A 27,072-nucleotide genomic window follows, 5' to 3' on the forward strand; every position below is an offset into this window, starting at 1 on the left:
TTGTAGCTGATCAGGCTGTAGCTGCACCAACGCTTCACTTAGCTTGTCCTGTAGCTGCTTAAACTCCATCGTGCCCTCTTCCTTTCAGCCCAACTCAGCAAGTTTCTAGATAGCCTAGCGGTTAATCTCCCATGTAATAATTAAGAAGTTGCCGGTTCAAATCCAGGTCGTGCTCATTTGTTTGTTTCTTTTTTTTTAATCCCAAAACTGTTCAATTTAGGTCAATAAATTTTTTTAAATAGACAGGGGCAATAAATGACAAAATAGCAATGTTTGGGAGGTGCTTGTTTTGAATTTGGTACTTCTAAAGGCAATCAAATAGTGCAGTTGGTTGTGTAATCCATGGAATCTATCCACAAAGCTGTGTGACATACTTCCGGTTTCTAGATGGCCTAGCGGTTAAACTCTTGTGCTAACAAACAGGAGGTTTCTGGTTCAAACCCAACTTGTGGCTTAGTTGTTTTTTTTCCCTTTTTTTATCCCAAAACTGTTCAATTCAGGTAAATAATTTTTTTTTAAATAGACAGGGGCAATAAATGACAAAATACCAATGCAGCTGCAGCCGGGCAAAGTCAAATGATGAGGATTAAAGTAATCACTTATAATTTTATCAGTTCTTCTGGTTTTCAACATTTTATCTGACAAACTGCTTTGTTCTGCTGTGAATTGTAGAAAAAGTAATATTCTTTGTTGTGTCGTTATCAGGACATAACATTTGTTCCTCAAAGTACATAAAATAAATAAATAAATAAATGGTTTGGCCGTTATCAGCTTCCGTAGATCTACTTTGCTCCATGAAAACACAAAAAGAAAACTTTAAAAGCTCAGTCTGTGTCACATGCAGCCTCATTTTTTGACTTTGAGATTGTCATTTTTGAGGAAAAACTCTGCAAACATTTTTGAAATTTTATTTTACAGTTTTCTGAACAATATATAAAACCAAATCTCACCCCATTTGTTTTGAAAGGAAATCTTGGACCTTATTGTGACATAATTTTCCTTTGATCCTTTAAAAAACTGCAGCTTCAAGCTCACAGGGAAATAAAAAAACACTAAAATTATAATAACGTAAAATAAAACAACCCCAATTTGCTCATTTACAGGCTGGGAATGGGGGTGAATCGGGTCCTCCTGCTGGAATAGTCAATCAAACATGCATCTGAAAACAATCAGATCAAATCCTGAACTCCTTTTATCAGCTGACGTGACCAAAAACATAAAAAAAAAAACCCTGAGTTTAAATAAAGCTTTCCTGCAGTCATCAGGTAACGAAAATCATTTTCCTGGTTCTAGTATGAGTGAAGGAAAATATATACAATATAAAGTAATTTCCAGTACAAAATGGAAAGTCTGAGCTGCTCAAGTTGATTTTCAAAGAAACAGGAAGTGAGGACACTAAGACAGATTGTGCGACAGCTGCTCATTCCAACTGCACTTCGGTGACAGTTTGTCAGAGCAGCTGTTTGCTGGACAGAATGACAGCCTATAAAGCTTTCATTCACTTTATGTTGCTGCTTTTTAAGAACCCTCTGAAGCTCCCAGAAGTCTGTACTGGCAAAATGAGCAGACGAAGGAGGAACGTGAGGCTTTAACCGTGCAGCAGATACCAATCTATATCCCTGCATCCACTGGAGCTTATTGCAGCTGTCTGTGAGCCAAAGGTGGATTAATGGTGGTCAGCAGTCCATCACTGTGCTGCAGAGATCCACCAGGCACACTCGGGCTGATAGCAGAAATGAGGAAAATGCGTGGAGGTAAATATATGAGCACAACTCTAACAAACCACATGAACGTTCATCTTTAACCTCCTTCCAAAGGAGAAGTTGCAAATACTCCACACAGAAACAGCATTTTTTTAGTCCTTGTTCCCGTTGACCAGCAGCTATCCCATCACATGGGGTGGACTATAGAAATGTGGTCTTGTGCTCTCTCTGAGTCTTTTCCCTCCTGCTTAGACTCATCTTGCTGTCCGCCAGCGTCGGGTCGGCATGAAACTGGGATCTGGGCGGGGAGAGGGTCTTGAGCTGGTGACTCTCTGCAAACATGATCCTGTCGTTCTCGTGCCGGACCTTTGCCAGTTTGATGATGCGCTTGCAGACGAGGTAAACCATCTCCAGGATGCACATGAGGATGCAGAGGGCGCTGGACACCACCATGAACAGCATGAAAATCTTCTTCTCCGTGGGGCGGCTGATGAAGCAGTCCACTGTGTTGGGGCAGGGATCCAGAGAACACTTTGACAACCTTAAAAAAAATAAAAACATTAAGCACTAATACATATTTTTTTTAAATAATCTCCAATAAGGAATGATTTTTACTTGGGTAAGTCGTATCCGTGGTAGATCCGGAACAGAATGTAGAGAAACGCGGCGTCAAATCCAGCTTTGAAGACCAAACTCAGCAGATACGTCCACCACAGGCCTCCTCGCTTCTTGCCTGGGTTGGCGTACAGGTGGGAGCCATTGTGCTGCTCCACGTACTTCTTGTTCTTGCCTTCGCGGAATTTGACGTGGGCCATCACCATCAGAGAAGGACAGGTGACGAAGATCAGCTGGAGCGCCCACAGACGGATGTGGGAGATGGGGAAGATGTTGTCATAGCAGACGTTGGTGCAGCCAGGCTGCAGACAGAGAAAAGTCAACTCTCAGGAAACTTTTCAGCAAACAGAAAACATGTTGCTTTCAACTTTATATTAAAATAAAAAGGAGACAAGTCATTGTTTTTAGGGTGTGGCTGCAGAAAGTGACCTCACAAAGACATCTGATGAGCAAACATGAATACAAAACAATGATGAATAACCGGTTTAGTGAGATGTTGTAAATTTCATATCTGTTTTCATCAATTTGAGGATTTAAAATCTACTTTTAACAATTTTATTTAAAGTTGTAATTTTTCTGTTTACCAGCAGGGGGCAGCACATTAAAAATCAAGAATTTAAGGAAATTATTATTTTTTGATTCCTCTGATGTTATTATTATAAACTGAATCGAAATATGTTTAAATTAAAAAATTGTAATGAAATTTTAAATTATTTTTTTCTTCGAATCTTTAAATCTGCTTAAAAAAAAAGGCAAAAAATTGTTTTAAATGAAAATAATGTATCTCACTTGAAATAAAAAAAAAATATGTTGATACAAAAAATCATAATATTCCAATAAATTAAGCTCTAACTATAGATTGGTGTAGGAGCATCTCAAAAGGAGGTTTACTCCGAAAATGAGACAAACAAAGATTACTACAGAATATGTGAGCGCAAATGAGGAAAACTCCAGGGGAAAGGTGAGGCTACAGGCACCAGAGGTGAAAACAATGTTAAAGGTTAGTCCAGAGAGTGAGAGAAAGAGAGGAAGAGGCGTGTGCAAGCAGGTTGGAACAGGTGGAGGAAGGTTTCAGGTGTCATGGGTGACAAAAGAGTGTCAGAAAGAACGAGAGGAAAGACTGTGGTGAGATGTTGGTAGAGAATCCGAGAAAGAAACAGGAGCCAGAGCTGGAGGAAGCAGAGATTAAAATGTTCTCTTTGGGAGTGATGAAGAGGAGGAAGATCAGAGGAAGAAGGAGACATTGAGAGGACGGACAGTGACGATGTTAGTTAAAGAATGACCAGAGAGGACGTGGTTGATGTTAGGGAGGAAGATGCAGAGAAGAAGGTTAAAATTTAGGTGGAGGATTTGCCGTGATGACCCTTAAAGGGAGCAGCCATAAGACAAACAGGAAGTCTCGTAAAGTTGTTAAAATGTACATTTTCCGTCTGTGTCAAAATGAGTCTTTGTTCCAACTTGTGTAATGGAACTTCCTGCAGGGATAACAGTCAACTTTGCTGTTACACAGCTAAAGTTGTGGAGCCTGTTTGTGGAGTCACAAAAACAGTCGCCTCACCCTGATTGGCTCAGAGCCTCTAACCCAGGGGTCTGCAACCTGTGACTCCAGAGCCATTTGTTTATCCCTTATTGTGGCTCTTGAGCTTTAATGACTAAATAAATAAGAAATTAGTTTGTTAAGTTTCGGCATTTCTCTTAAGATTTGCAATATGTCAAGCAACTAAACAGAAAAAGTTTAATTTACTGTCAGAAATTCTGTAGCAATGCTCTTTAAATTTGTGCTTTTAATTAATTTGTGCTTTTAATTTATAGTTAGTCAAATAAAAGTCTCAAAAAGTTTTTATTTTTTATTTTGGTAAATTACACTAAAGTGGTTTAAGTTTTGAATGCATGTGGTTTAAAATAATTGAAAATGATTTACAGTTGTTCAATAAAAAGCTTTATTTTAATAAAAAGATTTTACTAAAATATTGTTTTGTTTTTTTAGATTAAAAAGAAATAAAAGAACAGCAAAATCCTAATGATAAAAATATCATGCTTGACTGTCTTGCATCTTTAATTTCAGTGAAGCTGCTGCAGCAGGAAGACCTTTTCACACACGAAGGGTTTTATCTGGAAAGGAACTAGCGCGCACTGCTGTCACGTAAAATAAATTATACAATTCAATTATTTTACTAACTAAAAACTCAATTTATAAATATAGTCTTGTTGCCAAGAAAAAGTTATAAATATTGTTCATCTTTAAACAATAAAGTAGGACTTTGTGGCTCTCGTTGGGTCCTGGACTGTAAGAATCTAAACCAAATGGCTCTTTCAGTGTTAAAGGAGCAGAGCCCTTTAAAGAGCCTTTCCGATGAAAACTGTCTTTTTAACATGTTCTTCTAGCATTTTTTTTCATGATGGAGGACACATATACAGTAAGTGAAAATTACAACTGCATTTCTAAATATTTTTTTTGTCAAATAGCTGTGAATCAGGAAAAACAATGTGTGAAAAAGGTTATATTTGTGAAATAGAAGCTACAATCAGCAGGTCACATACTCCCTATAGTCCGCTCCATTCTAATGCATCCACTTGTAGATATATGCTAATAAAAAAATAATCTGAAAACAGATCAAAAGATGATCAGAGTGGGGCTTTAAGAGGAACTTTAGTGGAGAAATTAAAAAAAACAACAAACTGTTGAAAATGAAGCCTCCTCCAAGAATGATCATGAATGAAGAGTCGTACCTGTTTGGTATTACACACAAAGTCCTTGCTCTCGTCTCCCCACACCCTCTGAGCGGCCACCACAAACACCAGGACGCGGAACACGAACACCATGGACAGCCAGATCCTCCCGAACGCGGTGGAGTATTTGTTAACTCCACTCAGCAGGCTCTCCAGTCCAGACCAGTTCATAACTGCTGGTGTGCTGCGGCCTGAGAGGCAGATGAGATCTCACTGTGAGGAGAGAGACCAGAAATGATTACAGATACATGGAATGTGTCAGAAAAATAAGATATTTGTTCATGCAAGCTGTAAAAGAAGAAGAGTAGAGTTAAAATTAACAATCTTTTTGCTGCAGATGAATCTTGGAAAACCAGAACTAAAAGCTGCACCCATTGAAACTACTTTTCTGGGTTCATTTTTGTGCAAATTTGACTGTAAATCTGGAATAACTTCTGCTGAAACTGAGCTGGCCAACAAGTGTTTCCTCATACGTGATGGTGGCCCACCAGTATCAGAACACTTTGCTGGGTTTGCAGTGACAGCTGGTTGCACAAAAAGGATTAAACCAAAAAAGGACATTTAAAACAGAAAAGACAATTTACAAAAGGAGTGCATCACTACGGATCATAGTTTGTATATTGTGTCTATAGTCACGTTAATGCAAAATAGCATTCACTTCTCATTGTGTCTCTTTTATTCTTTGTTTTTTTCATGTTCTCTATTTATTGTGTTTTTTGGAATTTTATATCACCTTTTTTAATGAAAATTCATTGATAAAATAATTATATAAATCTGATTAATAGATAGTAAGTTGTCATCAACACTGGAATTTTTCAAGTTATATTAAACAAAATCACACTAAAAACAGAGATAATAAATGTGTTTGCTAATGATAGCTGGTATTGCCTAAAAAGTAATATATTTGATTTTTTTCCATATTTGTATGTTAGAACTGTACAAAAATAGTGAAGATATTTATCATCTATGCAATAGGTCCTTTGGAATCATGTTTAAATGTTTTTATAAATTAAGATTATACGAAGCCCCTAAAGACACACTGAAGTAAAAAATGGAAGTTAAAAAAAATATTTTTTTAACTTCCATTTTTTGGAAAAAAAAAATAAATAAATTATATATATATATTTTATTTTTTTCTTCAAAAAAATGTTTTTAACTTCAATGTCACTTTAGGGGCTCCGTACTAATTTTTCTCTTAGCAGAAATATTTTGTAACACTTCTCTTTATCCTTAGCAAAGATATAGAAAAATGCTGATAATGTGAAAGTTTCTTTCATTTTTGCTTTGATTTCTCACTTAGTCACAACCAGTAACTTTATATTTAAAAAATAAACTTTTTTCTTTAATAATAAAAAAAGAAAACCATAAGGAAAAGATATTGAAACTCTATTGAATTATATTAAGTTGTGCTAAAATTCCTGAAGATTCTGAAAGAAGTCAAACTGTAGGAAAAAAGTAATTATAAATGTTCCAAAAGTGCCAACTTTCTTTCCTCTAAAATCAACATTTTTGTGAATTACGCAGAAGTTTTGTTATATTCAACAGCTTGCTGCTAGGCTCGTTGTTTCTGGATGAATCCGTGCAAACTTGGAGCTGAATGAGTCATGGGTGAGTCATCCCACAGTTAGCTTCCATCTAGACAAGCCCAGAGACTCTGATGGCTAAAACTGGCCGGGACGGTTCTTCCCAAACGGCTCTTTTCTTTTGCTCATCCATTTAAAAGCTGAAAAACCTTTTTAAAGCTGGTGTGTCTTCGCTCTATGGCCTGAATCACCACTATGGAACTTATTGAACATCTGCCTGAATCTTAATAAGAACTGATCCTTCCATGTGTGCAAAAGCAGTGAAGTTCCTGAACAGAAAAAGTATAAACAAACATCCAGTCATAGTCTTCTTCTTGTGGTTCCTGAGGCTGCATTAGCAGGATTCTGCTCTGAGTGTTTGTGATGTGAGCCTGGAACATTTCTCCTAAACCACAAAGTATAACTCACTGGATCTGTATACATTTTCCTGGCAGATAATCAGTTTCCTTTCACACAAACATAAATGCAGAAATACTTTCTCTAAATTTGTTTTAACAAAACCTCATTAAAGAATGCAATTTATCCCTTTTTAGTTTTTATTTTTTGCTTCTGTTGATGCAAGTGGCAAAAATATGATAATTTATTTATCTCCCCCTCAAAAATGGTACATTCCAATACTGTATACTTTTCCTCTTCAGTGTAAAATAAATTAAAAGGAAGACTAAAATTCTCGGAATGATTTCTGCTGAAGTTTTGGATGGATTGTTGTTTAGAGAAGAGTAAAATATTAAAGGTGAAATAAACACCAGTGGCTCTTCAGCAACACATAAAGGTCTGTGTTCGTTTTCTTTGTTTTTTCAGTCACATTTTGCTGCTTGCTTTATTTTGAAGGAGTCCTTCTTATAATTTTTCCTGTCATAATACATTTTTTTCAACATACTAGTATTTAAGAACAAAATAAAAACTTTAAGGAACTGACACCTGATATTTCCTTAGATAAAATCATGCAATCAGTCAGGTTAAACTACGAGAAAAGAAGATTTTCCACATTTCTTCTCTAAACTATCAGAATATCAAAAAGGTCCAGGGAAGTCAGAATGTCAACACTCAAGCAGGTCAGTGTTTACTGTCTATAGCGCCATCATTTTCACAGTTTAGTGCCTCAGGATGATCGTTTTCCACTTGCTGTGAGGCTTTAAAAGTTATGAATAATTCAGTTTTTCATGCAGAAACAAGAAACCAGGTAGTTTTGTCATGTTGTTGATTGTGTAACAGATTTGCTCTGCATTCCCCTGCAACAGACACACCTAAATTAACTTCCCAGGGGGGAAAAAAATCTCACCCAAAATGGTCTCAAACATCAGTTTGCATGCGTTGTTTTCCTACACGCTTTCTATATATTTCCTTCATGCTTGGACTGATACTCTCCTGAGTCTTTTGCTGTCAGAGACTAAACAGAATGTTTCTAGAAACATTTTGGGGAGATTACCAGAGTGAAATCCAGAGAGATACAGTTCTGCGAACATCACAACGCCTCAAAACAACAGGTTTGCTAGTTAGCTTTAGCATGTAGCCGGTTAGGTTGATATTTCACATAAATCATGCATTTTGTGGTACAAGCACCAAATGTGGCATGGTTGTACTTTAGGATGCCGTCTTTCAGAAAAACACATTAGCCATGAGGAAAAACAAAAAATGGCGGCCATTTGTAAAGGTGGTGGTTGTACATTCAATGGTTGCTTCAAAGTGTATTCGCCCCAGTCTCAAGAATATGGGTAGTCATGCACAAAATGTAGTCTTAATATTAGAAGGGTACCATCAGAATACTATTATTTGTATATTATATATATTTTTAAAATCTTGAATTTTCTCACGGTAAACAGAAGTTTCTGAAAGAAAGGTCCCTGAAGTATTTGCCAAATTTGGTGCTTGTACCACAAAGAGGTGCCTAGAGAATACTATTATATTGAAATCTTGGATTTTCTCATGGCTAACATACTTTTGTTATAAAGGGAATCCTAGAATACACTCATGACAAATTTGGTGTTTACACCACAGAATTCATATTTATTTTGATAACTGATGACTTTTTACAAGTGCCATATTGTGATCCTTAGGAGCTTCCATCCTGCTTTTTTCCCCCAACCATTTCAGTCTTTTTTTTTTACTGATTTCCTTTAATTAAATGCATTCAAACAAACAGAATTACAGTAAAACAAGCTGGCTGCTAGTTCTGGAAGACCACAGTTTCCTGTCATTGGTGGACAGTGAGGATGGATGGATGGAAACTCTCAACTCAAACAATCTGTCATTATTAAAGGAATTGTGTCTTGAAAAACAATAAATATTCATAATTTTCCAACCCCTACCACAGGTTAAGCAAGTTTTGGTGAAGCAACCATCTCAACGGCTCTTATGGAACAAGCTTTTTTTTTTTTTTAGTAAATTACTTCAAATTAGCACATGTTTATCATACAGATTAACCAAAAAATGAAGTTGGAATTGTGGAAAATCAATCTGCCATTTGTTTTTATCCTGAATCTGAAGCAGTTGAAGTTCAGACTCTGTTAACTTTTAATCCATCTTTCTTCCTGTTTTCTTTATAAAAGTGTTTTCTTCCCTCCTTCACCAGACTAAGCTGCTTTTTGTGGACTGAAAAGGAATCTGCAACTCAGCCTGCTGAAAGTTTTAACCACTTTAACTTTACGAGTTACTGCCCAGACTTTACAGGACACAGTCAGATGTAAGAAAACCAAACAAATTAGAGCCTTACCTGGAGCTGAATCTGTCCAAAAGTCAATGTCTTGAAGCCGGGAAGAAATGGTTAAAATGGGAGAAGTGAGGCTAAGCGTAGGGAAGAGAAAAACTCCAGCTCCTTTCCCTTTCCGCTTGTCTCTCCCTACTTGTGCTTTGCTCAAAAATCCTGCCAAACCTGCTGGGACTGCGTCATATAACACATGAAGCACACACAAAAGCACCAGAGCCTACATGTCTGATCTTGTCATGTTTGAGCTAGCAGCTTCCAACAAACCAGGAAGGCAAATGTCTTTTAAATAGAAAAAGATGGTCAGGGATCGTGGGGAGGAAAAAGGGGAGTGAAATGCTTCCCTTAGAGGCAGACGGAGAGAGGTTTTGTCTGTGTGTGCTTGTGTGGTGGAGAAAGAGGGGAGTAGTGTGCCACACCCGTTCAGTTTGACTAGTAGTTTGCATGGAAAACTACAACACATTCAATCTCTGCCACTGTTTGAGTCACTTCTTCCAGATTGTTTTCAACTTCAAAAGAGACAAACTTCAAGCATCAGACTTGACACAACAAACACAAACTTTTGTGACAAATGAAAAAGTCACTTCAGAGGGAAACTCATAAATCAAGCCTTTGTAATGAAACCTGAGAAATATTTTCACAAAAATATCACTTCACAGCAGACTTATGTTCATATCAATGCGCTCAGGACTTGGTTAGTGGTTAGTATCCATATTTTTAGAAGTATAAGTTGCTTTTTCTTTTGCTCAGTTTGGCTGGGGTGTGAATTAGGTTGATTGCAAATTGAGTCCTCCCTTTAACTCCAATTATAGGGACATTTGAAGCTGTAGTGGTGTCCAAAAGTGTTTTATTTAAGGAGGAGCAGCAGGGACTTAGAGTTAGCCATCTCTCCGTTTGTAGGGTGATCCTGATGGTGCGGAAGAGAAACCCATTTCGTCATGTTATAAAAACCGTTTGTTGCTCTGGCAGCTACGTGTTAACATAGATGACTGGTGAAGAAGAAGAAGAAGAAGAAGATCTGAACTGATCTAAGCTTAATAGATCAACAATCGATCCAAGTAGAGATTGATCTAACGCATAATGCTAAAGTCTGCTAGCTTGATGCTAACATATCATTCTCATGTAGTTCACTTGCATGTAGAAACACTTTCTCCAAACTCTGGGTTCTTGACTTCAAAACATTTCCATTTATCTAAAAAAAGGACATGGAACCTTTGAGGAACAAACAGGTTTTCATTCTCTTCAGCCCAGGTGAGACACCTCCTGGTCTCTGTCTGATTTAGGAGTGGCCTGTCACCAGGAATGCAACATTTCTAGTCAATTGTCTGCTATTGGTCTGCAATGTCTTGATGCACCGATTCCATCCTCAGCACATTATATAATGCTTTCCCAAATTTTTGACTGGATTTGATTGAAAATTCCTCAAGTCTATAGTCTTTCCTGCTGTTGGTGGATCTTTAACCACAACACCTACTGTATCTCACTCATGCAATTTGCAGTTGAAATGCTTTGATACAGCACTCTTGGAGCAACTATCTGGTTGAACTATGACCTTTGTGGCTTACCCTCAATATGAAGAACTTCTTCTAGACATGTGATAAGTCAATCGTCTTCCTCATGTTTGAATTCTCTACCGACCCAAACTGAAAAAAACACATTTAATCCCTCATGCCTGAATGTATTTCCAAATAACTCAATATACTAGCCAGCCGCCCGGTGGACGGTGTAGCTAGCTAGCTAGCGAGCTAGCATTCACCAAGTGGCTGTGTAGCGTAGCGAGCCGACCGACTGAGTCTCCACTTAAGCAATAGCATAGCAAGATAGCTCTGCCGATCCTCGCAATCTCACTACACTGTCTTCGCGAGCATATAGCCGGCCCACTAAGTTACCACCTAAGCTAATATTGGCAAATACCCATTCGGGGCTCATATTTTTTGGCTACTTTTAAACCGTATGGGACCCACTTGGCCTTGCTGGCAAGATTCCAATAGATTTTTTTTTTGTTTGTTTTTAACAATTCTCAATTTTTTTGAAATACTGAAGCTTAGGTTTTCATAACCTGTAATCCATCCATCCATCCATCTTCTTGACCGCTTCTTCCCTTTCGGGGTCGTGGGGGTGCCGGAGCCTATCCCGGCTACTGATGGGCGAAGGCGGGGTACACCCTGGACAGGTCGCCAGTCCGTCGCAGGGCCTCAATCACACACATCCACTCTCACATTCACACCTAGGGGCAATTCAGAGTCACCAATGAACCTATGAAGCATGTTTTTGGACGGTGGGAGGAAGCCGGAGTCCCCGGTGAAAACCCACGCATGCACGGGGAGATCATGCAAACTCCACACAGAAAGGTCCCAGCCGGGAGTCGAACAGGGGCCTTCTCGCTGTGAGGCGAGAGCGCTAACCACTGCGCCACCGTGCAGCCCCCTGTAATCCATATCTTTAAAAAAATGTTTTTGGGTGCAATGATCATTTAGAATATACAAGTTTGTCTTAAAGAAATGACAGAAAAAAATTCAGTTTCCACTTTTTTTTCATTTTTTTTCATAGAATGTGGAATTTCACAACTATACAACAGCTGGTGTGAGAATACTGAAACTAAAAATGTGTCATGCTACACATGACATGCGCAAAAAATATGCATAAAGAAATTGAACGAACTTACACTGCAACAAGCACAAGTTCATAAAGTTGCTTAAAGGAGTAAAAAAAAAGCAAGTATAGAAATAAAATTATAAAAGCTCTTGCTCCTGTTTTTTGGCGAAATACTCAATTAAAAAAATAAAACAAATCTGAAAGGGATTGAATAAAAAAGATTCTAACATTTGGTAAATATGTATTCTTTGTAACCTGTTTACATTAGTCCAATCTCAAAAAGTTTAAGACTGTCGTTGCATTCTGCCTAATAAAACCTTCTCAAATCTTCTACTAGTCCTCAAACCAAATCAAACCTTCTACTGTTGTGTGCAAAACTAAATGTATTAGAGAAAGAAATGATGACTCAAAACCTCTGATTTTATTTGATAAATTGCAAAAAATATTCACATCCCACTGGACATAAACACATCAATTAGATATCAAAATCATGGCTATTTAGATGCTTACAGCTGTAGATATCCACTAAGCATCTGATAGACTATGAATTTATGACACTTTGCCATTTTGTTTTCCAAAAACAAAATGTAGGAATTCCCACTGATGATGTTGGTTAGTGGGAATAAAGAGTTTTTCTGAGATGTCCAGTAGACATCTACAATAAGCCATTATTTTATTTGCAACGTATTTGTAATCGAATAGACATCTTGGGCCCAATGGAATGACTGAATTTTAAAATTGAGAGTAAATCTAATGCAAGAGAGGGGAATAACTTTGAAAATGCATTTTTTTTTTACATTTTTCATTTGTGTTTTATTATTATTATTATTATTATTATTATTATTATTATTACCCATCACAGTAGTTTATGTGTGTTTTATTTTGGACAGTAACCGTCTATACCAGAGCAGAGCGAATCTGTGATTTTATTTTTGAAAGCCTGAAACCGGAAGTGGTCGCACACATCCACTCTGGCTAACGGGACGTTTCTCTTCACCATGCCTCCTTCGCAGACACGTCTGTATCACTAGGAACGTTTTGAATTTCTACCCGGAATCTCTTGTATTTCGTAAGTAATTGTTTTTCATGCCTTTGGGCTAGCATGGAGCCAGATGTTAGCGCCGTGGACCCGGTGATGCCCGTGTTAGCAAGGTCACTGTATCCTCTGTCTTTGGGCTGTTATTGAAAGCCGGCGAAGGCTCTGGTGTTAGCTTGTCCTGCCACTGGAAACGTGGATTTTGACCTCTTTTTTTTTTTACGAGTCGGGTGTTAAATTAGTGTGTGACACAAAGAGGAAACATTTATTTAGCTATAAATTATTCCTATTTTATATTGTATATATTATGACCGTGTGTGTTTATGCTCGACGTGTTAAATTCCTCTCTTTGACCCGTTGATATATTTTAGCGTAAATGTAGCGCTAGCTACCGTCATTTCTGACCTCCCAAACCTCTAAAGTGTGTTAGTTGTTGCTTTAGCGTAAACTTTAGTGCCTGCTTCCTGTCATTCTTTGATTAATTGCATTGCTTTATTCTAAAGTTAATCATAAACGTTTGGAGAGTGACGTAGTTTCGCCTTTAAAGCAATGCAATCTTCTAACCCAGAAGCTTCCATAATATTTAATTTTTTAGTTTTATGTCTTGCCTTGTAAAAGACAGAATAAAATAGGTTTGTGTGAAATAATGTGCTTAAGAGAAATACAAATACAAGTGTCAGGGTTTATTTATTATGCCACAAAAAACTAGAGATTGGTAATTAACTCTGATCATGGAAAAACAGCGTCATTTAGGTGCGTTCAATTGCTGCTCGGAAACTGGAACGTCAGTGATTGCATAAAAAAAGAATAGGAAAAATGTGATGGTGTTTTGTTACCTGTTACTTTCAGAACTTTTACAGAGTAAAGACCCTTAATTAAAAAAACAAAAAATGAAATAAAATACTTGAATAATGAACTTTTTTTTATCCTAAATTGCGGAAATTAACTTATTTAGTTTCCATAAAATAACACCATAGGTAGCTTTAAATTACCTGTGGTAAAATAAGCATTTTTGTTCAATTTCTTAAAGTAAACATATCTAAATAAAAAGTGTCCTCTAGCAGCATTTGTAGGTTTCGATTGTTCAAATATTACACACAATCTTTACATCATAACAGACCCCTCACTCTAATTAAAATATTTTCTAGCCTTTGTAACAAAATTTAATATTTGCCTTTATTGTGGGAATCTGCTTTGTTTGTCACAATCTCCTGAATGGGACCTGAAAGTAAATGTGCTACATTGTGTTCCCTGCCTGGGGCGAGCATTATCTCTATTCTAATCAATGTCATTGAAGGACACAGTCCCTGTAACCACTGAGCATGAATGGAAGTCTTTAGTGAACATGCATAGCTGCTTTTTTTTAGAGTAAAGTGGGGCAAAAAATATGGTAATATATGTATTTTGTTTGTTATTTTTACATTTACCACGATAGTTTGTGGAGAGCTTCAAATGCCATCATAACAAAGCCGGTCTTCCTTTTTGTGTGCAGCAGGTCCGGTCAAAGCCAACAGGTTGTCAGCGGGAACCCACAGCAGCAGCAGCAGCCGCGTCGTCATCAATGGTGTGTCTACATCCACGAGCCGTCACATTCTCCTGTGTCCGCTCAATGAACTATCTCCTCAGCTCTCATCAAAGTCGGTAAACCGTGTGCCTCCGCCACTCTCCTGACTTTTCGCAGCCAGAGCCCGCTCACCGCCACGCAGAAAACTCATGACTCTGTCTCGTTCAGGCTGCACATGTATGGCGTTTGCGAAGCTCGGAGGGGAGTTTTGCCAAGCTCAGCACCTGCTGCTTATTGTGGACAAGTGAACAGGGGGACCCCGGCTCGGCACAATCACTGCCATTCACTCAGACAGGTCAGTGGCACAAAAGCTGGTGGGGTTCAAATAAACAAGCTCTGATTCATCCAAAATGTGGTTTCATAAGAGCTAATTTGATTATTAAGACTAATAATGACTGTTTGCTCTTAGGTTCTTACTGCCATCCTGTTCAACCATATGAGGACAAGCCAAACCTCGGTCTGCGGCCTGTCCTGGCGAGAAGGGTGGGCCTTGGTTGCAGCCTAGGAACTTTCTTTTTGTCTTCTATTACAACCCTTCTGCTCTGATTTGAGTGTGTTTTTCCTGAATGGGCTGACGGATTTGAAAGAGGAGGAACAGATATTTTTTACATTTTTTTTCTGCCAAACAAGATTTCCCTCTGCCGTGTCAAGTTCTTGTCCCTCAAACGCTCTTCCTTTACTTAACCAGAAATTCATCGTCAAAGTTTTTATTGAACGACTGTTGAAGATTGTAATCTTTGACTATAAACCGCACTCATTTGTTTATTCTTTAAAAAGAGAAAAGAAAAGCTCAAACTATAATTAAAGCTTCAGACTCCAAGTATTCTATCAGGCTACAGCTGCTCTCACTCTATCTAAAAATGAACCGACCTGCCCCCGTTGAAATCTCCTACGACTGTCTGAGGTTCCTCATCACCCACAATCCTATTGACGCACAGATGGGGAAGTTTATAGAGGTACTATTTGGGTTTTTTTTTAGCATTATTTTACTAGAAGATTCAAGTGTGAAATGTTTTATGTTTCAATCTATAGGATTTAAAGGCATTTGGGGTAAACACTCTGGTGAGAGTGTGCGCTGCTACCTATGACAAGACACCAGTGGAACAAGAGGGCATACAAGTACTGGTAAGAAGAGAGAGTGGTGATTAGAACAACAATAAACAGTAAAAGTATTAGTCTCAACTTAATAACCAATGCCATCATCAAAAATAATCCTGTATTTAAGATCAAACCTCACTTTTCTTTTAATCAGAGGGAACCCCTTAAGAGCTAGGATTGAAAATGTGGTCTGAAGGAAACCAGCACTATTGGAGAAAAAGTAAAACTGAGATTCAGAGAGGACAAAAATAAAGTGAGATTAGCTGGAAAAAAGTCCCAACAAATCAAACCTCATGGATCTCTCAGGTTGGTTCAAATTGTGCCAAAATGCTTCGAGAACAGTGACATCTAGTGTAGCAACCCATTAGGACAGGGGTGTCAAACTCAAGCTAGGTCGTGGGCCGAACAGGATGAACATTTATTGAAGGCACTAAAACAAAATTGTTAAAACTTTAAAAACGTAGCTTTTTAACATAATTATGAATACAACATGTATTCATTTATTGATTTATTCCAGAATATTATTCCGGAATAAATCAACTTAAAACTGAGATAACTTTCAATATTTTACTCTCCATAAAAATATATTTTGTCAAAATTTTACAAGTTAGAAATAAGTGGAAAATAACATTGGTCCATGAATAACAATAAAATAAAAGGATCTGGAGGTCCGGATATAATTACCCAGCAGGCCGGATTCGGCCCCCAGGCCTTGACTTAGACAAATGTGTATTAGAAGCATTTGAAGGTTTTAGTTATAACTTCAGGTAAACAGTAAAAAGTTTAACCCTTTAAAGTGACGCTGTCACTGATAACGGGAAATAACACTCACTTTATGAACTACTGTTGACAAATTTATAGGAATCTTTCATAGCTAGCAGTATGACTCTGAAGTATTGGACTTATTTTTCTACAAAAGTTTGAACTTTGAAAGTTTAAACAAGAGAGAAAAGTGTAAAAATGTTCATGTCTGTCTGAAAAAGTATAAAACACATGTAGTGAAGGGTTTCAGCCTTAAAACATCTGTTAAAATTTAAAAAGCAGAATACTTTGCAGTTTATTTATTTTTAAAACATAACTCCTGCAATACACGAGGGACTGCTGTTTACTTAAAGTACCTGTATCATGCTATTCTCACACTTTGCTGAGTAAATTAAATCCATATATATATTATAATATATTATCTTTGGCACACGAAAGAACACACTTTTTATGAAATATGAGTTATTTATGTGAGCTTTTTTCCTACCTGGAAGTAAGACGACTCAATCTCTGAAGCTCCGCCTTTCATTCTTTGTGGGTACCGCCTATTTCACAACCTAGAACCGCCTTCAGCAGTGTATCTGCGCTTTGCCCACAAAAACAAAACAACATTCAAACATATATCTTCAAATTGTGTCATGCCTCTTATTGACAGCAACTCCAATATCCTTCAGGTCTAAAAAGTGCTCGTTATTGTTAGATGGCGGTCTCTATTCGTGGCCGGGCTCAGTTAAGATCCGCCCATCTTACCTGGGTTATTCACCATCATGCAGACGCGGGTGTCTGTGGTAATAGGTGTGTTTGAGATCATGCAGGCCGACGCAACGCAGATCGCCCGCATTGTGGTGCATGTTGGGTAGTTTTTGCTCTGACGTCACAGGTCAATCATCATAAAAATATCAGGAGTGAAGGACGGGTGCAGCTGGAAATCTGGCACTGTGCTGACTGCAATTCACACAGAGATGTGTGAATGAAGCAAAAAAATGCTTTTGGGTTGTATTTCATGAAGAATCAACATTATTCTACATTTAAAAGGGGCTGAACGGTGGAGCAGTGCCTCACAACAAGAAGGCCCCCAGTTCAAGTCCCGGCTGGGGGACCTGAAAAAAAAAACAGCAACGGGGGACCTTTCACCTTTCTGTGTTGCATGTTCTCCCCGTGCATGTGTTGGTTTTCTCCGACTTCCTCCCACCGTCCAAAAACTTGCTTCATAGGTTAAATGGTGACTCTAAATTGTCCCTAGGTGTGAATTAGTGTGTTTGGGGGCATGATTGAGGCCCTCCTAAAGACTGGTGACCTGTCCAGAATGTACCCTGCCTTCACCCATCAGTAGCTAGGTTAGGCTCCAGCAGCCCTGTGACCCCAAAAGAGACAAAGTGGTTAGGGAGATGAGTGAGTTCACTTGAAAGTTAAAAAGGTTGATTTTGCATGATATAGATTCTTTAAGATAATGATAGCCTACTGTGGAAATATTACAAAAATAGAACTAGAACACATGCAGTTCAAATAAATGAAATTTATTTACCAATTTAAAAAAAAGTTTTTTTTATTTAAAATGATTCTAGAATGTCAAATAACATACATAGCAGCCTGATCTATTCTATTCAATTCAATTCTTATTTATCTACTTCAGCAGCATCATGTTGAATTAATAGTCTAAATCCAGTCTATGTCATCTCCCCAGGACTGGCCTTTCGATGATGGTTCTGCCCCACCAGACCAGGTGGTTGAGGACTGGCTGAACCTGCTGCAGGCTAAGTTTAAAGAGCATCCCGGCTGCTGCGTGGCTGTGCACTGTGTTGCTGGACTGGGACGGTAAATAGGGAGCTCTTAAAGAGTTCGTATAATTCTACCACAAACATGACAATAACAAGACAATATATACACTATGGTGTACTCTATGAAATGTACAGAACACACTTGAATGACTGTTTTTGGGCCTCTTGTGTCTCCGTAGAGCCCCGGTGCTGGTGGCTCTGGCTTTAATCGAGTGTGGGATGGAATATGAAGATGCTGTTCACCTAATAAGACAGTGAGTGGACTTTCACAGATACTGTTTGCTGTAAAGGGCATCTATTCTGATTTCAATGTTTCAATGCCGTTCCTGCAGAAAACGTCGAGGCGCTCTGAACGCCAAGCAGCTGCATTACCTGGAGGAATACAAGTCCAAACTTTGCCTGCGCTTGAAAGACGCCAACGGTCAGAGCTGCTGTATACAGTAGGAAGCTGACGCTAAATAAAAGTGAAGTTTTGATTACATCTTTCTTTCTCCTACTTGTTTAGTAGCTTTACCTAAAAATGTAGCAAACTCCCTCAAATGCTTTGCATGTAAAAGATGGTAAAGAAAAATGTTAAATCCCAAAGATTTCCTGTCGGTTAACATCACAACTGCAGACTGAAGCGCCTACAGTGTTCTTAAGAGATTGGACGGTTCATTCATTCATGCTTTTATTAGAACCCAAACTTTTTAAATATATAAATGTAATTAGTTTTACATCAGGATTTTTTTGTAATCAGCCAGAATGAATCAGTTTGTAGCTCCACTGAAAGCATCTGATAACGATATCCATCGTTAGCATGTGACCATTTACCACATCATATTTATTGTTATTTCTGCAAAGAGGTGTAAAGATGTTTATAATTATTGGTCCAAAGTGGTTTATTCTCAAATAGCAGCTCATAGTATTCTATAAATCACCACTTCATCTTCTCATTCTCTTCTTCTATGGTTGCTGTGATCGTTTGGGTCGTTTTTTTCCAGGCTACACTACTTCCTTTAATGCAATTATGGGTAAATTGACATGTTAGCGTTGTGGGCTGCAGGAAGAATAGTGGCACCATACCTGCCGGTGGGACTGCTCTGACTGATTACTGTAGTTTCTGCTTGGAGCGCTGTCGAGCTGTGCAATCAAAAATGTGTTTAGTGGGAGTTTCTTCTGATTTCTGTAGTATTTATGAAGTAAAGGGCTTCAAAGCAATGCCCGCTTTAAATTATATTTTGTTAAATCATGAATTCTTTCTTTTTTTTATGGTTTTGAATCATTTTTTTGGGCACTTTTGCTGCAAAAAACAACTTGAATTGGTGAAAATGAGACTTCGGATCACTTGTGTCAATGTGAGTGAGCTAGCTAACGTGAAGGATTACTATAGGTGACGGTTTTTGTACATGATCCTATTAGCTGTGGAGCTTTAAGTCGACCGTTCACTGAGTGTTTTTAATGCTTTTTATGGGTGAACTCGCTGTACGGTGTCGCTCATCAAAGCTCCGCCTCACACTCAAACATGTTCTGTGATCGTCTGCATGACATCACTGTGCTCTGGGGTGCTTTGTTTAATAACCTGGCAGATAAAAAAAAAAAAAAGCACAAATACATTTTAGAAATTGCTGCTGTAGTGTCAGTTTGTTTGTTATATATTAGTGAAACGATCTCTCAAACACTGTTTCTGTAAAAACAGCCACAGAAGTGAAAGCTCAGTGTCCATGGTTTAATGTCCATCCAGCTCTCCGTAGTTCCTCAACCTGCTGCTGTGCTCACAATTGGCTTCTGCTCTTTGTGCATTTTCTGTTTTCCGATGATCTTCTCTCCTCTTGTGTCTTGAGCTTTTCGCTCTCGATGTTGATGAAGTTTTTGTTTCTTTGTGAGATGTCTGTCAGATCAAGAAAACATGTTGGATAAATAAAAGTGTTTGGTGCCTCCACTGTTGCATTTTATTCTTTTTTTTTTGGTTTCTTTTCTTTGTCTATGCACTATGAGCAAGGAAAGTCTAGCAGTAGAAAATATTTATAGGCAGTTTTACATTTTATTAGATTATTTTTTTCTGTTCAACCTGCGGAATTCCAGATAAAAAAGTTACTTTTGACATCGTGCTTTTTCCTGATGACACAGATGGAAACTTTCTTCACTGAGGATCTGCTACATTAAGTAAAATTAGTTTTAGTGAACTCCTTTTTCTTTTTAGAAGTCAAATATTTACATTTTTGGATCACCGCAGGAGGCTTTTAAAATTGTCTATCAGAAACAACTCAACATTGAGATTCAGGCAAGAAATATTTTGACTTTTTGATGCTTTTTAACTTTAGCAAAAAACAGTTTTCCATAGCTAGACCACCTAACGATTTCCTTCACTGGGTAAAAATTAATTCTTTTTGAAGCCCTGTGATATTATTGTGGAACAATTATTTTAAGGTGGAATGGCTCTGTTCATCCAGAAACTGATGACTCCAACACAAGAGCGTCCCGTTCAGCATGTCGGCTGCAGCTCCAGGTAATGATTAGTCACATGTGGGACTGAACCCTGTGACCTCTGGGAACGTGAATGCTGTGAAAATGAAGCGGTTGGAAAAATCACATGGAGTCAGGAGCCGGGTGAATGTTGATTAGCTTTATTGACTGACCCGACAGAACACACAGAATTACCCTTGAAGCTCATGGACAGAGTGGGAAAATGCAGTTAATGTTTAAAAAGTGAAGCTAGTATGGACTCCACCCATCCATTCCTCTATATATAGTTCATGAATCTATATGAATATTTTAAGGTGGGTCAGCAAAAATCCTGCATGGATGATCAGTCCAATTCTGTACATTTCTAAGTGTAAATAACTGTGCAAAAAGAAACAAACATCACATTGAAAGCTTAAGCAAGTCAATTTACTGTACATTCTGCTAAAAAAAACTCTGGACAGTCATGGTTTTAGCTTAAAAGTTATTGCTACAACATGTGTTTTCATCTCATTTTTAAACTGTTACTAAATTAAATTTTCAAAGTGTAGTTGGATTTTAAAATTGTATTATTGCTGAAAAAGAATAACTAAAAAAAGCTTTAATAAATATTTTTTTATTATATAGCAAATATAAAATATAGCAAATGCTTTTGTAATATAATATTAAGTAAAACATTTCTAAAAAGTTGGAATGAAATGTTCCTTTTTCATAAGAACAATTAGAAATGAGTTTCAGATTAAATGCTGACAAATATCTCAAAATTTGAATAGTGTAAATATTTCACAATTTCTACCTAACATCCAAGTTCCTGATGCCTCAGCACTGAATATACTGTAGTCTGGATTTATTCTTGTCAATCCTAAAAAATCGACCAAATTCAATTCAAATATGGATGTTTTTTAACTTCTAAATCCACATATAAGGATACTTGGGAAACTTTGTTTAGTTACTATGTTTAGAACTATGTTAAGGTAATTTCCCCTTTGTGGGAACAACAAATACACTCTTCTAGTGTATTCTATTCTATTCTACAAATAATCACAAAAATATTAAAACAAACAGTTTTTTATTGTCTGTTTCCCCCTGTGTTCTTTGAAATATCTTGAAATCAATCAATCAATCAATCAAACGACATACTATTAAATTTTGCAACATTTATATTTGAACTAATTAGGAACACATAATTTATTTCCCTTCGTGTTTGATAGTAAGAAAATGCACGTCTTTATCTGTGTTTATCAGTTTTATTTGGGAACTAAATTCATTATGTTGATTACATTTTTCAGATCTTTATTTTTTTAACTTTTGAGGGTGAACATGTAGATTAAAATGTATATTTGCAAGCATGTTATTTTTTCCAAAAGAAGATAAAAAAGAAGCATCTAACTAGAAACAAGACTGAATTGAGAGATTATCATACAGATATCAATAAGTCCCATTTTTCATATTTTAGTGAAAACCAATTCTGCACACCACCAAAAGAGGGCGCTCTTTCTTAAAATTCTGTCTATAAATCCTGGAAAATTTGCACTGATTTTTATTTCCCTAAAAGTTTCATACAGCTGGTTATTTTTACGACACTTTATTTCAGAAAACAAAACCAACATTGAGGACAATGAAAGAAAGAAACCGAGGACAGATTTAGCAGATGAAAAAGGCGGTGGTGACCCAGATCAAGCTAACCACAGGACCGCCCGCCGCGTGCGATTTAAGGGGGGGAGGAGGTAGAGTGAGGGGATGCAGTCAGTGTGAAATGTCAACGAGGAGTTTAGTGGTTTTATTTAAACGTCCAGCTGCACTTTCTTTGTGAGTTCCAATAATCTCGGAGGCACAGAGGGAGCGGGTCGGGAGAGGGCTTGAAGGGGGTTGGGGAGTGAAAGAGAGGAAGGAAGAGGGTGGGTTCGTCAGGAAAGTAGAGAGGAGCTGAGAGTTTTCTGAGCATCTGATCCGGACTCGCTGAGGAGGAGAAGAAAGGAGGAGGAGAAGGAGGTGTGAATATATGAAGAAAAGAGGAAATAATAAAGGGAATTTGAAATAAAAACGTAGGAAATAGCTACACTGCTGGCGGGGAATCGAGGACTGAGCAGGAATGTTACCGGTAAGTTTTTCATTGATGACATCAAACAGGATGTGCCTCGTGAGAGTTCACGGTTCCCGCCGTCTACGTTGACTGCTGATAAGCTAGTAACTAGTAACACGCTCTGTAATATTGGCGGTATTTTTCAACTCAATTATCCCAACTGTGGGAGAAAAAAAAAGTTTTATCACACTTTTGCAAATTTTTCTGTCATCTTATGCTAATTGATTAGCTTGGGGAAAACACATTTTTTAAGAAAATAAAAATAATGCATTCAGTTGGCAACATATTTTACATATACTAACTAAGAAAACTTTAACAATTTCCTTTTGAATAAATATCTAAATTCAATGTTAGTTATAGAAACTAGATGTGGCTTAAATGTTTAGAATAGAAGTTTGAGTATGACTGAAAAATTTTAACCCGTCATCATCACTTTGATTTCACCTTTCTTCTTGGAAGATATTTAAGACCTGTGATGTCATAAATACTTGCACTGCGATTGGACGAAAGCCGCAGAGGGCGGGGTGCAACTGTGAGCAACAGGATTGGTTGGCCGAATCCGAATTCTTCCCCTACCCCTCCAGTTAAAATGGCATTTGAAGAGAAAGGGATGTCCGAATTCCGAAATAGTTTTTTTTTTTAGATGTAAAGCGAAAGGACTTCGAGTTCTGTATCCCTCCGCCAGTAGCGTCGTGATTTGCAGTGCAGGAGAAACATATTTCTTCTCATGTGCTCTGAAGCACAGAAATTCACATTTAAGTCATGACTGCTTGTTTTAGTAACATTTTTAAAATGATAAAACCAACATGGTTATGTATTTATAAGTGCTAGCAGCTTTGTGCTAACATAGACGACCGGCGAGTATTGAGGATGTCATCGAGTGGGAGTATCGTGCAAATTTGAAGACTCAGGCTCTGTCTGAATTCCCACCCTAACTACTAAAAAACTAGTGCAGAACTAAATAGTAGCCTTTTAAAAGCAATTTGGACACCATGCTCACTACTTTATTTTCGTTTTGCTAAACGCCGGATATGACATCACTGATTTTACCCCTACATTAAGCCCTCCAAATGTAGAGTTATAAAAGAATGCTGTCTTCAAATGTGGACGATACTCCCACTTGTTGATGTCATCAATATTCGCCCGTCAGCTATATTAGCCCGTAGCTTCCAGCACTCGGAAAATATACAACGTCAGTTTTAAAACTTTAAAAGGTCATCCTATGACATAAAGTCATTAATTAAATTTAAATGTAAACATGTTGGCTTCAGAGCATTTCCACGTGAAGAAATATGTTTCTTGAACACCCTTGTGGCAGAGGGATGCGACTATTTTGGACACCCCTACCACTCCAAATCCCCCCACAATTGGAGTTTTTATTTTCTTCTTTTTGGTGCATCTTTTAGAAATTGCAAATAACACTTTAAGGCAGGGATAGGTAACTCCAGGCCTCGAGGGCCACTGTATCTACATGGTTTCCAGATATCCAAGCCCTAATCATGACTTTACCTGGTTCAGGTGTGTTCAGGCAATTAGAACATGCTAGAGGAGGGTATGTTGGAAAACATGCAGGGATGTGGTTCCATATCCCTGCTTTAAGATATACTTTCTAAAAGCTCAATATTAAGCACTTTTAACCACCAAGTTGCCAAACATGGAGTTGTAGTTTCTTATGACACTAGAAACTACACAGAGAGATAGGCCAGTTTGATATGTGTGCATTTATCTGTACATGCAGTGTACAGATGTGATGCATGTTCACAAATGCAGATTCTTGAATGCACTTTTAGCATACACACTGGACTATCACTACCCGATCCTAGCGCATATACTCACAGTTGTAAGAGGCTTGGTGCGAAAATGTTGAAGCGGTTTGACCGTAGAGAAAGAGAACGTTTGTTTTTAAGGTATGAATAATTAAGTATATATAATTTTAAGGTTGTTGTTCCTAATCATCTCTGATAAAGAGGTATTTTACTTGAAACTTACAAACCGACTTTTCTGTGATGTCTACTAGAAATGTTGTTATTACAAACCTTCTGGACTTGTATTCTGTTTGTAGCCAAGCAGAAGTATCTGCAGTGACTTTAATGTGCATGTATTTGTAGTAGGAACATTTTAAAGTGGTAAATATTATTATTTTAGAGTGGTAAATATTTTCATACGTTCACAACCAAAAACATTATCTTCCTTGTATGTATGATGTTTGGTAAATTTCTATATTTTAAACTGGCTTTTAAACACGATCTGGCAACTCGGTCTTACGCTATTCTGTGATATTAATCAAAACTCTATGCACATTATTTACCAAAGAACATACACAAACTAAGAAATACCACCATCGGGTCATAATTTTCTGCAGTTTTACTTGCAACTGCGTACAACAATTATTATCGTTATTATCTTCTCATTTAAACCGATTTATTTGTCTTGAATACCTAATGCCGGGGTGTCAAACTCAATGGCACAGGGGGCCAAAATCCAAAACACTTGTGGGCCGAACAGGATAAACGTTTATTGAACACACTAAAACAACATTTTTAAAACTTTAAAAATGTAACTTTTTAACATTACTATGAATAAAAACAGGCAAGAATGTTATTCCAGAATAAATCAACTTAAACCTTAAATAACTTTCAATATTTTACTCTCCGAAAAAATATATTTTGTCAAAATTTTACAAATTAGAAATAAGCACAAGACAACATCGTTCCATTAATAACAATACAATAAAATGATCTGGAGGGCCAGACATAATTGCCCGGTGGGCTAGATCTTGCCCCTGGGCCTTGACTTTGACACATGGCAATTAACGTTAACAACTCGCTTTTGTGAGTCAATAACAGTATTTCTATGAAAATTTTTAAGTTGATGTAAAATATAATAGTATGTATAACAGACCAAAATAAAAAAATCTAAATTATTAGGCCTTTGACAGATTAGCAGATTAATTTTCATCTATAATCTAATTATGACTGCCTTCCCACTTTTATCGGTGGGATTATTCCTCTACCCTTTCTAGATTCAGTGTCTATTGTGTTTGGCCTGGCTCCTATAGATTGTTAAATGCTTCTTGGTTTGTCCGGTTTTGTGTCTTTCTTAAAAGCACCTGTGATTAGATAGATTGTGAACAGATGTGAACAGAGCCTTTTCATTTAGCCTTGATTGACTTTCTCTGGGAAAAATTCCATTGGCGTTTACCGTCAGGTTTCATGTGATAAGAATTTCAGTAGCCCTAGTCATGTTAGGGTTCAGCCAAGTCATTCGACGGATCTCATGACAAAACGTCCACAACAGAATTTAAAGTTGTGGTGTTTAGGATAAAGGTCAGAATTGCTGATTCTCTGCAGTCTTTTCCCATTCAGTAGCCATTTCTCTGGATTGTTCTCTCTCTGTGTCTCTCTCACACACAAATTCATTCAACACTACACCTCTTTGTGGCTGGGTTTAGCTGCTGTCAGCTACAGACAAAACACAGAAGATATAGGGACGTGTTTACTCCAAAGAGAGCGATAAAGAAAGGACAGAGGGAGAAACACAAAACCCAGAGGGGACTGCTACCTTGATCCTTGACCCCTCCTGAATCCTTGATTTTTTTTTTTTTCGATTTGGTGATCCAAAGCACACATGGGAGTTTTAACTTTCACCAACACTTGGAAAGCTTTAAAACGTTCAGTCATTGTGAAAGTGTTATTTTTGTTCTGCCTCCAGAGAGCCTGGATCAACTCCTGAAGTATTTTTTTTTGTGGGTTTGCCTTTGAAGGTTTTCCTCCTAAAATTCGAGTTTAACACTGGTCTAGAATAACCCAATTCGTTGCTCCGGCAAATGTAAAACTGAACATGACACCATCTGCTTGCTTCCTCTGCAACGCCGAGCGGATGACGCATATAAGTAGAGTGTCAGCCGTACAGCTGTCATTGCTTTTCTTTCCAACACTCAATATTGACATTCTAGGTTCATGACTTCAGTCTTCAGTGCCGGATGGCAACTGCTTCTAACAAATAAGGACAAAAAAAATGAGCAAAAAAATTTTGCGTCGTCATTCGATTTTTTTAAATTTAGTTTATGAGTTTTTATTAATTGATCTAAATATTCTATTTTTAACTTAACCTAATGATTGCTGTGAAAAGCCTAATTTTGAGGTATTTTCATTTAAATTCTGGCACAGTAAAAGATCAAAAGACAATTTAAAAAGTGTGTTTATAAAGTTTTCTTATTATAACAGACTTCAAACCTTTTACCATTACACACCAAGGGGGTTTATTTTCAATCTCCATCAATTAAAAAAAAAAAGAACATTTGAAAATGGATGGATCGATGTAATATGTATATAGACAAATGACCTCTTCAAACCTTAACCTTTTGGACATTGTATAAA

General features: G+C 37.4%; 3 protein-coding genes and 1 long non-coding RNA gene across 8 annotated transcripts in view; 3 read left to right on the forward strand and 1 right to left on the reverse strand.

Annotated features, from left to right (window-relative positions):
- Positions 1 to 1,577, forward strand: part of LOC112150264 — a 4,204-nt gene extending 2,627 nt beyond the window's left edge. Inside the window, exon 3 of the long non-coding RNA XR_002919941.2 lies at positions 1,524 to 1,577. This is a non-coding gene — a long non-coding RNA (uncharacterized LOC112150264). The remainder of the gene's footprint in view (positions 1 to 1,523) is intronic.
- Positions 894 to 9,889, reverse strand: LOC112150258 (gap junction beta-5 protein). Its single transcript, XM_024278390.2, has 4 exons — positions 9,345 to 9,889; positions 5,049 to 5,261; positions 2,319 to 2,620; positions 894 to 2,244 (listed from the first exon to the last, which is right to left on the reverse strand). The coding sequence occupies exons 2-4, from the start codon at positions 5,217 to 5,219 to the stop codon at positions 1,905 to 1,907; spliced, it is 813 nt and encodes a 270-aa protein (XP_024134158.1). The 5' UTR covers positions 5,220 to 5,261; positions 9,345 to 9,889; the 3' UTR covers positions 894 to 1,904.
- Positions 9,890 to 12,859: 2,970 nt separating this feature from the next.
- On the forward strand, positions 12,860 to 20,089 carry LOC112147098 (protein tyrosine phosphatase type IVA 2). 3 transcript variants are annotated; one of them, XM_024273238.2, is made up of 8 exons: positions 12,860 to 12,999; positions 14,459 to 14,607; positions 14,699 to 14,825; positions 14,940 to 15,486; positions 15,563 to 15,655; positions 18,075 to 18,205; positions 18,348 to 18,422; positions 18,501 to 20,089. In XM_024273238.2, exons 4-8 carry the CDS (start codon positions 15,391 to 15,393, stop codon positions 18,610 to 18,612), a joined length of 507 nt encoding a protein of 168 aa, XP_024129006.1. In that variant the 5' UTR covers positions 12,860 to 12,999; positions 14,459 to 14,607; positions 14,699 to 14,825; positions 14,940 to 15,390; the 3' UTR covers positions 18,613 to 20,089. The 3 variants fall into 3 exon arrangements, with proteins under 3 accessions (XP_024129006.1, XP_024129021.1, XP_024129012.1); XM_024273253.2 differs by having other exon boundaries at positions 14,459 to 14,603; XM_024273244.2 differs by having other exon boundaries at positions 14,462 to 14,607.
- Positions 20,090 to 22,223: 2,134 nt separating this feature from the next.
- LOC112142367 (apoptosis-stimulating of p53 protein 1) overlaps positions 22,224 to 27,072 on the forward strand; it is a 62,136-nt gene continuing 57,287 nt past the window's right edge. The window contains exon 1 of one of the 3 annotated variants that reach the window (XM_024265681.2): positions 22,224 to 22,711. In XM_024265681.2, coding sequence (XP_024121449.1) covers positions 22,703 to 22,711 — 9 coding nt within the window. In that variant the 5' untranslated portion in view covers positions 22,224 to 22,702. The remainder of the gene's footprint in view (positions 22,712 to 27,072) is intronic. The other 2 variants (XM_024265708.2, XM_036209853.1) reach the window with 2 other exon arrangements.

This window comes from Oryzias melastigma, linkage group LG22, assembly GCF_002922805.2.
Source record: "Oryzias melastigma strain HK-1 linkage group LG22, ASM292280v2, whole genome shotgun sequence".
Lineage (NCBI taxonomy): Eukaryota > Metazoa > Chordata > Actinopteri > Beloniformes > Adrianichthyidae > Oryzias > Oryzias melastigma.

Bases quoted from the DNA above. Each gene is read 5' to 3' on its own strand.
- LOC112150258 (XM_024278390.2), bottom strand. From the start codon at position 5,219: ATGAACTGGTCTGGACTGGAGAGCCTGCTGAGTGGAGTTAACAAATAC. The intron at 2,621-5,048 runs GTACGACTCTTC...CTCTGTCTGCAG, and splicing joins TTGTGTGTAATACCAAACAG to CCTGGCTGCACCAACGTCTG. The intron at 2,245-2,318 runs GTAAAAATCATT...ATTTTTTTTAAG, and splicing joins CACGGATACGACTTACCCAA to GTTGTCAAAGTGTTCTCTGG.
- LOC112147098 (XM_024273238.2), top strand. From the start codon at position 15,391: ATGAACCGACCTGCCCCCGTTGAAATCTCCTACGACTGTCTGAGGTTC. The intron at 15,656-18,074 runs GTAAGAAGAGAG...TCATCTCCCCAG, and splicing joins AAGAGGGCATACAAGTACTG to GACTGGCCTTTCGATGATGG. The intron at 18,423-18,500 runs GTGAGTGGACTT...CCGTTCCTGCAG, and splicing joins GCTGTTCACCTAATAAGACA to AAAACGTCGAGGCGCTCTGA.